Source organism: Bacillus rossius, chromosome 5, assembly GCF_032445375.1.
Source record: "Bacillus rossius redtenbacheri isolate Brsri chromosome 5, Brsri_v3, whole genome shotgun sequence".
NCBI classification, from domain to species: Eukaryota; Metazoa; Arthropoda; class Insecta; order Phasmatodea; family Bacillidae; genus Bacillus; species Bacillus rossius.
Genome location: NC_086333.1, coordinates 82,003,205 through 82,016,497, shown reverse-complemented (window position 1 = coordinate 82,016,497; position 13,293 = coordinate 82,003,205). Strand labels below are relative to the sequence as shown.

Sequence of the window (13,293 nt, the reverse complement as noted above, 5' to 3'; positions counted from 1 at the left end):
ACCACGCCTCCCTCTTTTTACACGCAGTGTCCTCGAACCTCTCAAGGAAGATTTTTTGACGTGATAACGTCTTATAAATCGATGAACGCCGAAAATTTGTCACGTTCCGCCTGAGCCGAGTGTGCAATAAACCGGCCAACCACCGTGCGAGAAAAATCTTCTATAATTATCAAACAGGTTAAAGCTGGGCTTTTTTTAAACTAATTGTTCGTGATTATATGTAAACAAATTTTTAAATTAAATTTTGCAAAAACTGTAAATAATATATGAAAATTAAAAAAAGTTGCAATTTTTCATTAATGTTTTCTTATGACGTTATCACGTAAAATTGTCGTCCGTAAACCGACTTTACAGACAACCCCCCCCCCCCCCCCAGCGCCCTTTTATTCCAACACATTAGTTAATGGTGTTTCCTCGAGAATCCATGTTTGCTTACGAGAGAGGTAAATGCGTAGCAAATGTACAATGTCTTGCATGGTAAAAATTCCAGACAACCATGTAGGTTGAAAGCTTGCACTGTATCTTCAGGAATATTACCAACACATGGCTACAGTGCGGATGAACTCTGAGATGGCAAACAGCTGTTGGAACTACTTCAGATGAGTGTGTCTCAGGGGATGAATGTTGGAAATGGCCAATTAACAGATTCAGACTGGAGAAGTTAATAATAGACAGGGGCCGAAAAAATTAGCGGGTTCAATGACCTGCAGGATTAACTCCATAGTTCTACATACACTCGGTCAAATACCACCCACTCATTGGCTGCTATCTTGTGAGACGTCCCAACGTAGCAGCCTGTGATTCGATAAAGCTTTGGTTGGGTGTTTCTCATTGGCCCAGAGTCATTCAGGTGAGTGGTAAGCCAATTGCAGAGGCAGCACTGAGGTATAACTATTTGTATTCTAGCCTATCGCGAAATGATTTCACGAATTTTTCCGGTCTCTATTAATAGAGTTAAAGCGAAGTTCCATGTTACACAAGTTTGAAAGGTTTTTTTTTTTTCGTTTCCGGAGCGCGTCCTACAGAAGATCGTGGTTAGTGACTTGTATTACGTGTGTCGTCGGCAAGTACAGACCAAACCACGACGCCTTCCCCTTTTGCCCCTGACCCGCGCATGCCTGGCTCTCGCTGGTGAAGGGAGGGGGGTGAGCGGTGACCCCGACGACCTTTCAGGGGAAGAATCCTGTGCCCGGGGCCTGATGTCGGCGCGCACGGCATCCCGCGATTCCACGCCCTTCCCCCCACCCCCTCCCAGGTCACCCAAGGCCGTTACACGTTTTGCCCAGAGAACAATAACAATCAAAAAGTTGATTTGGAATAATCGCAGACCCGTTCGGTATTTTTATTTCTTAGATACCAGAACATAAGATTCCGCGGCACTAGAATCGCATGGATATATTTTGACGTGACAACGTCTAATAAATCGATGAACGCCGGCTGCACGCACGAAAAAGTGTCCCGTTACGCTGTGTCCCGTTTCGCTCATTGTGCTTGCGCCGCATCTATTTCTCTTCCACTCGATTGGAACAACCATCGATTTGACTTTTTCCAGGCACATTAAACTTGAAACACTCCCATTCGTTTCCTACTTTTTCTATCATCGTCATATCCTTAAAAGAATAACACAGATTGGAAGAAGTTAAATAGAAAACATGTATAAAAGTATTAGTTAAAATAATCTCTTCGTTAAAGTAATAAACATATTTGAATTAATGAATGCAAATAAAAGCAAATTTATAAATTAAATTGTAGATTTCATTTCACTCCTTCTTTGTATCCATACAAAATAGTGATAATTCAATAAATTTATTCAATTTTATTTAAAATTATGCAATCATTTCATCAATGTTTTGTTATGACGTTGTCACGTTAAACTATCGTCCGTAAACCGACTTTACAGACAACCAATTTGTTTATTTAAATTTATTTATGCTGAGAGAGGGTGCGCTAGTGAGGCCTGCTCGCTCTCAAATGTGCGTCTTTGTGGGGCAGGGAGTCCACTTGCAGATGCTCTACTTCCTTGACCAAACATGTCCGCCTCCCCCCGCGTGGTCAGCCAGGGGCCTAACAGGACAGCGAGGCCGTCAAATCCCCCAGTACTACCGGAGCTAACCTGGATGGGCACCACCCCGGCCACCAGACCAGCTGTTCAGTCCGGAAGAACTTAAATCCCCCAGACTGAACCAAATCCGTGTTAAATTGTTGACAAATTTTTCATCTTAATTTCACGAAGAACGCTGGTTACAAATTATCCAAAAATCCTCGTCAATTTACGGTCACCTTCTTAAAATTAACGGGCAAAGATCTCCCCTTGCGTAGAGCACGAATCAACAAGAATAATCTCGGCATGCAGTAGCTTGGCTTCTGGGTTGTAACCGTGTCCTTGGCGAATAATTCACCGACGTTTTCGGTCGACATTGCAGTCGCCATCATCAGGGAGCATCAGGAGGTAACTGCTCCCTGATGATGGCGACTGCAATCTCGACCGAAAAGTCGGTGAATTATTCGCCAAGGACTCGGCTACGACCCAGAAGCCAAGCTACTTCAGACAATGGCCGTGAAAGCCTGCGAACATTATTAATCACGGTATGCCACAAAAAAATTGTCTGTAAAGTCGGTTTACGGACGATAGTTTAACGTGAAAACGTCATAACAAAACATTGATGAAATGATTGCATATTTTTATGAATAAAATTGAATCATTTTTATTTTAATAATAAAAGAATAAATACTTAAAATCATACAAGTAATCAAATTTTTAAAATGCAAGAATAATTAACCTTTATTGCCGAAATTATTGTTGTTGTAATAAGCAATGAAAACCACATTAACTTTTCACTTCACTTTATAAACAGTTGACGAAACAGTTGACGTGTAGATGACTTGTAATTAATTTTAAAAACTGGCGTTTAGCTTTTAAGTTTAAATATAATTATGAGCAAGTTTTCATATAAATAAACTGTAACCAAATATTTATCATCAATTATATGACTCACCATAATTTTTTAGTCAATTGTAACATAACCTATTATTACTTCACTCGCCGACAGCGTAACGGACCACAGCGTAACGGAACAATGAGCGTAACGGGACAAAGCGTAACGGAACAATGTGCGTAACGGGACACAGCGTAACGGAACAATGTACGTAACGGGACACTTTTTCGTGCGTGCAGCCGGATTTAATCGATTTATTAGACGTTGTCACGTCAAAACTTTCTCTTCTAACATCTCTAGCACGTGTCTCGTATGATACTGCGACAGTTCGGCGTGGCCAGGCTGTTGGAGACAGTCTCGTCGCGTCTCGTCGCATTCAGTGCGGCCAAGCATGTGGAGACATGTTACTTGCGAGTCATTTAGGTTCCTGGCCCGTAGAGGCGAAGATACGTGTGCTGAGCCAGCCAGTGTCGCCCTTAAGCCTGAATAACAATAGCCCTTCTGTCTGTCCATCAGTGGCCGAGAGTTTTACAACACTTCGTCCGTCCGTCATACGATTTTTCCATTTTAATGCTGACGACTGTTGAGAAAACCTAAATTTTGGAAAAATAAAATTTCTCTTATGTAATTATATTAGTTAAACAATCATGTAAAACTAAGCACTTATAACCCATTAAACTAATTTTTTCCCCTTCATTCTGGTTTTATTTTCAAATTTACAGAGTTACCAAGCGTAGTTAATACACTTCTGTGACTCGCTTCTTTTTTGTTTTAAAAAAAATACCTTCGGAAACGTGTTCAAAAGTAAGTTAAGAAATAATTTTTTGAAAGCATCTTAACAATCAAACAATACATTAAAATAATATAACAATATTTGTCTCGCAGACACCTGGATGAAATCTGTAGGTTATAATTCCACCCGTCCGTCCGTCCGTTCAAAAGTACGAAGTTACCAAGGTTTTCGACGGACTCACGGGTGACATTTTCCGGGCCGTCTCATTGGTAGAGACAGGAAAAATTCGCGGGTTCATTACGTGCTATGCTAAAATTCAAATAATTATACCTTGGTGCTGCTTCTGCCATTGGTCCACTGTTAATATGGAGGACTGAGGGCCAATTAGAGACCCTCACTCATAGAAGTGTCGAATCACAGGCCAACCAGTCGTGACGACTCACAAGTCAGCAGCCAATGAACAGTTGGCAAATTTCTCGAGAGTGTAATGGATATTGGAGTCTATCCTAAAGGTCATTGAACCCTCGAATTTTTCCGGTCTCTACTCACAAGACAGCAGCCAATGAGTGGGTGGCATTTGACCGAGTGTACGCAGAACTATGGAGTTCATCCTGGAGGTCATTGAACCCGAGAATTGGCTGACGGAGGCGACGACGGGGGGTTGGAGACCAGGAGGAAAGGTGTGGTCGCGTGGGTTGCAGGTGTTCACTGGGGCCGCGACCTGCTTCTACGCCTTCATCGGCTTCGACATCATCGCGACGACGGGCGAGGAGGCCACCAACCCCAAGAAGTCCATCCCGCTGGCCATCGTCACCAGCCTCGTCGTCATCCTGGCCGCCTACGTCACCTCCTCCATGATGCTCACGCTCATAGGTGCGCGCTCACGTCACCAGGGCGGTCGGGCCGACGATACACCCGGCCAACCTGGGGGATATGGGGCAGGCATTTCCCCGAGAAGAAACACGAACGCCTTTTAGAACAGCACCAGCTGTTTATTCCTCGTGACAGATGTGGCGGAGGTCACTCTCGGGCTCCGTCATGATTTAATAATAATAACAACAATAATTTATTTCACATTTTTTTACACGTTTGTTAACAATATTCACTTAATTAACCAGGTAATTTAGCACTCACTAAAGCAAGCTTGTATGTGAGTGAATCTAGCCACTTCAAATTACATGCGGTATTTTGACGATTGTAAACATTTGCTAAATGTCACACAATAATAAACTTACTTCTTAAGATTTCAAAAATATTTTACGGTGGGGAAGGGGGGGGGGGGGTAGATGCAGAGCTGGTACTGGGACGTATAACCTCCTTGGAACAGGGGGTGTAGGGTTGTGTTGACTGAAAAAAATGTATTATTCATCCCACATCGGTTTCAGGTTTGTTTCGTGTAAACTGTGACTGACACATAAATAAATAAATGTCAATGTTGCCTTATTTGACAGAGCCACTCAGGGAGCGTTCACTCCCGCACTGGATTACCGCGATTGGTGCTGTAACAATCAGCATGTACCTAAAAGAAACTCACCCAGTCACGAAAAAAAACAAAACAGACGTGGCTACAATATTTTACCTTTCAGCTAGTCTAGGAATCTTTTTCGCGAAATATGCAATTGGATAAATAGTCGAATTTAAAGAGTTTCTCGGCTTCTGGAATTATATCCTTTTCGAACGCGAAGATTTCACCGACGTTTCGGTTGACCTTGCATTCGCCATCATCTGGGTAGCAGTTACCTACTGATGTTCTTGGAAATTCTCCTCTGACTTCAAATACTCTCGCTTGAGAGGGGAGTGTTTCCTGATTGGGTGCAGTTATGGGGCAATCTGAGCCTTCCCTTCTTCTGATTGGCTGTTTGGTTTGACCAATCGGAGAATCAGAAGATATCTGGCTTTCGTTAATGTAGGCCTAGGTTTGGAGGATTTCTGAAGATTGGTTCCCATGATATTCTTAATTTGTATCCATCCTCTCTTTTTCTGATATGTATTTTAACCCAAGTGATGATACGCCTTGTAGTATGTCCTATGTACATTATACCACATTAACATGGAATTTACACACCGGATGGACTTCCAAATTGATTTTAATCTTTAACTTATCTCAGGGTCCCTTTAATCTGGTTTATTGGATTTGAGAAATGTATGTTTCTGAGAATTCTGTCCACTTGGTCTGAAATTCCTTTGATGTAAGGAATTAAAGCTTTGTTAGTAAGACGCTCGTTTTGTTTCTTCGGGTTGCTTCGTGGCTTTTCTTATTTAAAATTTTTTATTACCATTTGCTTGAATGCAGCTGCTAGGTGGTTAAAATCTCTTCCTAAAGTTTGTCTTCTTGTCAATTGACTCTGGCTAATTGCGCTAGTAAATGTCTCTAGAAAACATATTTCAAACACCACTTTTAGCTTTCAAAATATTACTTTTAAGGGAAAACTAAGAAAATGTTTTTCGTATTTAAAACCGTACAATATTTATGTTTAACAGGATGGCCCTTTTGGTTGTAAAATAAGTACTTAGTTCACTTTTGCAGAAGTGATTCATTGGTTTTGTTATGTTATTGACTGTACTTATCATTTTTTTGGCTTTTGAGTACACTTTAGAGGTTTATTTATAATATTAAAAATGCTTTTTAGGGGGAAAAGGTAAAACAAATAATCCCCTTTTAAACCGTAACCATAATCCTGTCTAGCAAGATGGTACTATTGATTTCTCTAAATAAAATTGAATGGCGCTCTCTTCTCCCTACTTCCTTGAATTTCTTCACATTCACGAAATTACAAGCCCAAAATGTCGTATACCGAGAGCTAATATGTAACACATCAAAAATAGTCACTGCAAAGCTATAATATTGAAGTTGTCATGTAAATATTGTGTTTGCTATTAGCATGTCATTAATGAAATAAAAAAGCTCACGCAGTGAGTGTTTACTATTAAATATTTTAACTTAAACATAAGTACTATAATATCGTACGAATTCCATACGTTTCGCATGGCATTGGTACCATAACATAGTGGCGGTACCGGAGTTACGGTACGCGCGATGAAAGTTTCCCCCTTGGAGTGGGCGGTGTTTTAAATTAAACACAAGTACTATAATATCGTACGAATGCCATACATATCGTACGACATTTGTACCATAAAATAGTTGAGGTACCAGAGTTATGGTACGCGTGATGAAAGTGTCCCCTGGAGCGGGCGTTTTTAATATTGAACACAAGTACTATACTATCGTACGAATGCCATACATAGCGTACGACATTTTTACCATAAAATAGTCGAGGTACCGGAGTTACGGTACGCGTGATGAAAGTGTCCCCCTGAAGCGGGCGTTTTTTAATATTGAACACAAGTACTATATTATAGTACGAATGCCATACACGTACGGCATTGGTAAGACAAAATAGTCGCTATACCGGAGTTACGGTACGCGCGATTAAAGTGTCCCCCTGGAGCGGGCGGTGTCTTAACTTACACAACTGCTATATTATCGTACGAATGCCATACATATCGTACGACATTGTTATCATAAAATATTCGAGATACCGGAGTTACGGTACGCGCGATGAAAGCGGGCGGGCGTTGTTGCAGTTCCGTACGACGAGGTGGACGCCGACTCGGCGCTGGTCGAGATGTTCGGCCAGGTGGGCGCCTACAAGTGCAAGTACATCGTGGCGGTGGGCGCCCTGGCCGGCCTCACGGTCAGCATGTTCGGCTCCATGTTCCCCATGCCGCGCATCGTCTACGCCATGGCGCAGGACGGCCTCATATTCCGGTACGAGCCGCCTGTTGCCTGTCGGGCCGTCCGCGCTCTTACAGCCACGAAGGAGGGGAGCTGATGCTCCTTATCGAGAACGGGAAGCCTTCTTTTCACAGACGAGAGAGCCAACCGTCCGATCGTGCATCTTCGGGATTTTTTTTTGGTTCATTGTAACTAATGATAACTAATGGTCAATTAGGTTAGGTAAGCTACGTCAATAATAATTTAAAACATTGTGGACGGTTGATTTGGTTAGGATAGCTACATTAAAGATACTGTGAAATCATGTAAACGGTTTGCTAGTTATTTGCTAAGAAACCATAAAATGATTTTACAGTATTTTTAATGTAGCTATACTTACCTAATATAACCAACCAACCTCAATGTTTTAAAGTATTTATAATGTAGCTAACCTATCCTAATCGACCACAAAAATTAATGCCACACCTGTTTATACAATGAGATAGAACGAAAAAAAAAAGCTAGCATGAACTTAGGGGACTTCGGGTGTGGCTCTCTTGTCTGTGAAATGAAGGCTTCCCATCGAAAACACACGTTTCTTTGTTTCTGTCATACATTAATTTATTAATAATCTAGTTGTCTGTACACGAACAGAGGGCCTAGTACAGGCTACATCTGGATTATTCGCACATCCTTGCCAACCTACGGAAAAAAGTAACTTATGGAATCTTGACGTGATAAGAGTGAAACTTCTTATCACAATTATTTATAAAAAAAACCAGATAATTGTTTTGTGAAATAAATGGTGCTTGTGTTTTTAAGTAAGAGTTTGACGTATATACTTATGTATGGTCCTTCAAAGAACTACTGTGTTTTTTTATGCTTATACGCATAGGTAAGGATAGGTGTTTTTCGTGAAATAAATTCACCCGTGAAAGTGGTTCCTTCCTTGTGATTGGCGGTCGTCTGCAAGAGAAGCCATTGTTATATTTGGCCGGACCATTCCGCGCTGTTCGGCTGTGACTGGTATGCAGACAATAAACATGAGAGAAACTGAACTAATTACGAAACACAGTCAATCATACAGCGTTTGAACACACAGCTGGTCTCTAAATATTTTCACAAAAAATATTTGCCCTTACGCTTTGGGTATTACATGGAAACTTTTTTAAGATTTTCGGTGCGTATGTACTGAAAATATTAAAGATTTAGTTGGAAAACTTCCAATTCGTAATTCTTCATTAAATTTATTTCTATAAAGTCCTGTTACATATGTAGCTAATCTAGGAAAGAAATGCCAGATATATTTCGACGATTAATAATATATATCATTAAAATACAAATAGTTAAATAAATACTATTTACTGAATTCACAGTATGATGGGAAAAAAACCTCACATTAGAACAGAAAGCACATAATATAAGTAGCTGCAGATTAATCACGGAGTTAGGAACTTTCACGAGGCGACACGCTTTGACGTAGTTTAAATTACAATCGCCATATTCTCACGCCCAAAACATTGCGGAAATGTTGTTAGACACGTTTTAAGATAGTTACTAAGTACGAATTATAATCTTCATCGTTAAAACTAGTCACTTCCATAAAACACAGTCATTTGAAGCTGGTTCCATAATGCAAACACTTCGCTTCAGCTAATGTTCTGGGCGTCTAACCAACTAGGGGCAAACCGCGAGCTTAATAAAAAATAAAACTGCCTCACCCGGTTAACATGTAATCATGCAGACGTGGCTAGGTACTGAGATTAATTGACCACCATTATCTGGGCGTATGTTTAGTCACAACTGCAAATTATGTGCAGTGCCTGGTAACAACAGCTGGTAAAAAATAACAGCAATGTATTTACTGTCGCTGAAGGCCGAGAGGATGTGAACAAGAAGAGAAAATGAAAAAGAGTGTCCAAGGCGAGAACATAATGAGGCTGATTGCTTTTGCACTAAGAGAAAGAATTACTTGAAGCAACCAAACATGATTCAGTTGTGAAATAAATCTGTACTAATAGAACTAATTTTGTTCTTCTAGCCAGTATAATATATTTGAACAGCAGATTAAACATATACGTTGGTGCCAAAAAAACTTAGGTGAAATAAAATATTTTGTCAAAACAAATTTTTTTAAAGTGTTTTTTTAAAATATACCAACAAATTAAACTTACGTCAACCATAATATTGCTCCGCGCAAAATTTAATGGGAAGCAGTATGCATTAAGCATTATGCACAATTTAATGTGGAGCATTATGCATTAAAATTAACCAAGACTTCAAAACGTTTGAGAAACACTGTTTTACGTAAGAAAAATAAGACTGCTAGCACCCTTGACAGTTTATCTGATATATATATTTTTTTTGCCGTATAAAGTGATGACGTAGCTCGCCGCTGTCAAATGACCGCCATTGCCACTGGCCACGTGCGAATGTTTCCCCAGTCTGCCTGTTCTTCACTGTGCTGTCTTGGTTGTGTCCACCTCTATAGTCTGTTTCACGCCTGGGTTGCAGTACTGTTGCCAGAATGATACCAAAAATTAAAAGTCTTATTTGGGATACCATCGTTTTTCATAATAAGTATTAACATAATAAACATTTTCTTGATTTTTCTAAGACCACACTGACAGTATTATTACAGCTATAGGAAGTGGATCTGTCAGAAAAAATAAATAAAATGCTAAACACCAGTTATTATTTCGCAGGAGAAACAATTTTTTAACACAGTCACTACATTCCATGAAAGTATGTGCAATGCAGAAGAAGGTATTTCTTAAAAGTTAAATTATATAAACAAAATGCAAGCAAAAAAATGTTTGTAAATCAAGATGGCGTCTTTCAATTACATATCATTAGAAATAACAAAATAATGGGATTTACACCATGAAAATATATTTTAAATTATCTCATTCCAAATTTAATTTTACAAAATATTTTTTTTCCTCTTACATTAAAAACAAGTTGTAATTGCATCGAAAAGTGTGTGACTGTGACTAATGCGCTCTATGGCGCGCAGAGACATTGCAGAAGACGTGCGCTGGACAGAGAGAGAGAGAGTGACTGACTCCCCGCAGGACGCTGGCGCAGGTGCTGCCTCTGACGGGCACCCCGGTGCTGGCCACCTTCGTGTCGGGGCTGTGCGCCGCGCTGGCGGCCCTGCTCATCGAGCTCGAGGTGCTGGTGCAGATGATGTCCATAGGTGAGCGCTCTGTCCGCCCTGAAGACCACTAGGTGCTGGTGCAGATGATGTCCATAGGTGAGCGCTCTGTCCGCCCTGAAGACCACTAGGTGCTGGTGCAGATGATGTCCATAGGTGAGCGCTCAATCCACCCTGAAGACCACTAGGTGCTGGTGCAGATGATGTCCATAGGTGAGCGCTCTGTCCACCCTGAAGACCACTAGGTGCTGGTGCAGATGATGTCCATAGGTGAGCGCTCTGTCCGCCCTGAAGACCACTAGGTGCTGGTGCAGATGATGTCCATAGGTGAGCGCTCAATCCACCCTGAAGACCACTAGGTGCTGGTGCAGATGATGTCCATAGGTGAGCGCTCTGTCCGCCCTGAAGACCACTAGGTGCTGGTGCAGATGATGTCCATAGGTGAGCGCTCTGTCCACCTTGAAGACCACTAGGTGTTGGTGCAGATGATGTCCATAGGTGAGCGCTCTGTCCGCCCTGAAGACCACTAGGTGTTGGTGCAGATGATGTCCATAGGTGAGCGCTCTGTCCGCCCTGAAGACCACTAGGTGCTGGTGCAGATGATGTCCATAGGTGAGCGCTCTATTCGCCCTGAAGACCACTAGGTGCTGGTGCAGATGATGTCCATAGGTGAGCGCTCTGTTCACCTTGAAGACCACTAGGTGTTGGTGCAGATGATGTCCATAGGTGAGCGCTCTGTCCGCCCTGAAGACCACTAGGTGTTGGTGCAGATGATGTCCATAGGTGAGCGCTCTGTCCGCCCTGAAGACCACTAGGTGTTGGTGCAGATGATGTCCATAGGTGAGCGCTCTGTCCGCCCTGAAGACCACTAGGTGTTGGTGCAGATGATGTCCATAGGTGAGCGCTCTGTCCGCCCTGAAGACCACTAGGTGTTGGTGCAGATGATGTCCATAGGTGAGCGCTCTGTCCGCCCTGAAGACCACTAGGTGCTGGTGCAGATGATGTCCATAGGTGAGCGCTCTATTCGCCCTGAAGACCACTAGGTGCTGGTGCAGATGATGTCCATAGGTGAGCGTTCTATCCGCCCTGAAGACCACTAGGCGCTGGTGCAGATGATGTCCATAGGTGAGCGCTCTATTCGCCCTGAAGACCACTAGGTGCTGGTGAAGATGATGTCCATAGGTGAGCGCTCTGTCCACCCTGAAGACCACTAGGCGCTGGTGCAGATGATGTCCATAGGTGAGCGTTCTATCCGCCCTGAAGACCACTAGGCGCTGGTGCAGATGATGTCCATAGGTGAGCGCTCTGTCCGCCCTGAAGACCACTAGGTGCTGGTGCAGATGATGTCCATAGGTGAGCGCTCTATTCGCCCTGAAGACCACTAGGTGCTGGTGCAGATGATGTCCATAGGTGAGCGTTCTATCCGCCCTGAAGACCACTAGGCGCTGGTGCAGATGATGTCCATAGGTGAGCGCTCTATTCGCCCTGAAGACCACTAGGTGCTGGTGAAGATGATGTCCATAGGTGAGCGCTCTGTCCACCCTGAAGACCACTAGGCGCTGGTGCAGATGATGTCCATAGGTGAGCGTTCTATCCGCCCTGAAGACCACTAGGCGCTGGTGCAGATGATGTCCATAGGTGAGCGCTCTATTCGCCCTGAAGACCACTAGGTGCTGGTGCAGATGATGTCCATAGGTGAGCGCTCTATTCGCCCTGAAGACCACTAGGTGCTGGTGCAGATGATGTCCATAGGTGAGCGCTCTATCCGCCCTGAAGACCACTAGGTGCTGGTGCAGATGATGTCCACAGGTGAGCGCTCTATTCGCCCTGAAGACCACTAGGTGCTGGTGCAGATGATGTCCATAGGTGAGCGCTCTGTCCACCCTGAAGACCACTAGGCGCTGGTGGAGATGATGTCCATAGGTGAGCGTTCTATCCGCCCTGAAGACCACTAGGTGCTGGTGCAGATGATGTCCATAGGTGAGCGCTCTATTCGCCCTGAAGACCACTAGGTGCTGGTGCAGATGATGTCCATAGGTGAGCGCTCTGTCCACCCTGAAGACCACTAGGCGCTGGTGCAGATGATGTCCATAGGTGAGCGTTCTATCCGCCCTGAAGACCACTAGGCGCTGGTGCAGATGATATCCATAGGTGAGCGCTTTGTCCGCCCTGAAAACCACTGCACCCGATCGCATGGGCCGTGGCTTGAAACCAGCAATCCTTTTTCTTCCATACAAATGCAGAAAATTGTTGTGGTAGTTGGTCCTTTCGTCAGGAGATGGCAGCACATTAATAATGTTCGCAGGCTTTCACGGCCATTGTCTGAAGTAGCTTGGCTTCTGGACAGTAGGTAACTGCTCACTGATGATGGCGACTGCAATATAGACCGAAACGTTGGTGAATTATTTGCCAAGAACACGGCTACAACCCAGAAGCCAAGCTTCTTCATGGAAGCACATTGTTAATGAATTTTGACTTTAGGTATAAACATTGTATGTAGATTCCCATAAAATTCTAAAAAAAAAACTATTTATATGATTGTTTCCATATTGCTTACCGTGATCCGAATCAAATCATGTATGAATTATCGCTAATGCTTCACGCTCATTGGAGAGGGTAGCGGTAAAATTCGCCCACCCGACCACAGCAGGACCCGAGAGTTATTAGCAAAGCGATTTTGAGCCCACCATAATATTGTACCTTCACCTTATAGTGCGTTCTGTTAGTCTTTTGATAGTTCATATTCGGATAC

General features: G+C 42.9%; 1 protein-coding gene across 1 annotated transcript in view; it reads left to right on the top strand.

Annotated features, from left to right (window-relative positions):
• The window catches only part of LOC134532395 (probable cationic amino acid transporter), a 77,252-nt gene that overhangs the window by 43,766 nt on the left and 20,193 nt on the right, over nt 1–13,293 (top strand). The window contains exons 5-7 of the mRNA XM_063368835.1: nt 4,371–4,542; nt 7,255–7,438; nt 10,459–10,583. Coding sequence (XP_063224905.1) covers nt 4,371–4,542; nt 7,255–7,438; nt 10,459–10,583 — 481 coding nt within the window. The remainder of the gene's footprint in view (nt 1–4,370; nt 4,543–7,254; nt 7,439–10,458; nt 10,584–13,293) is intronic.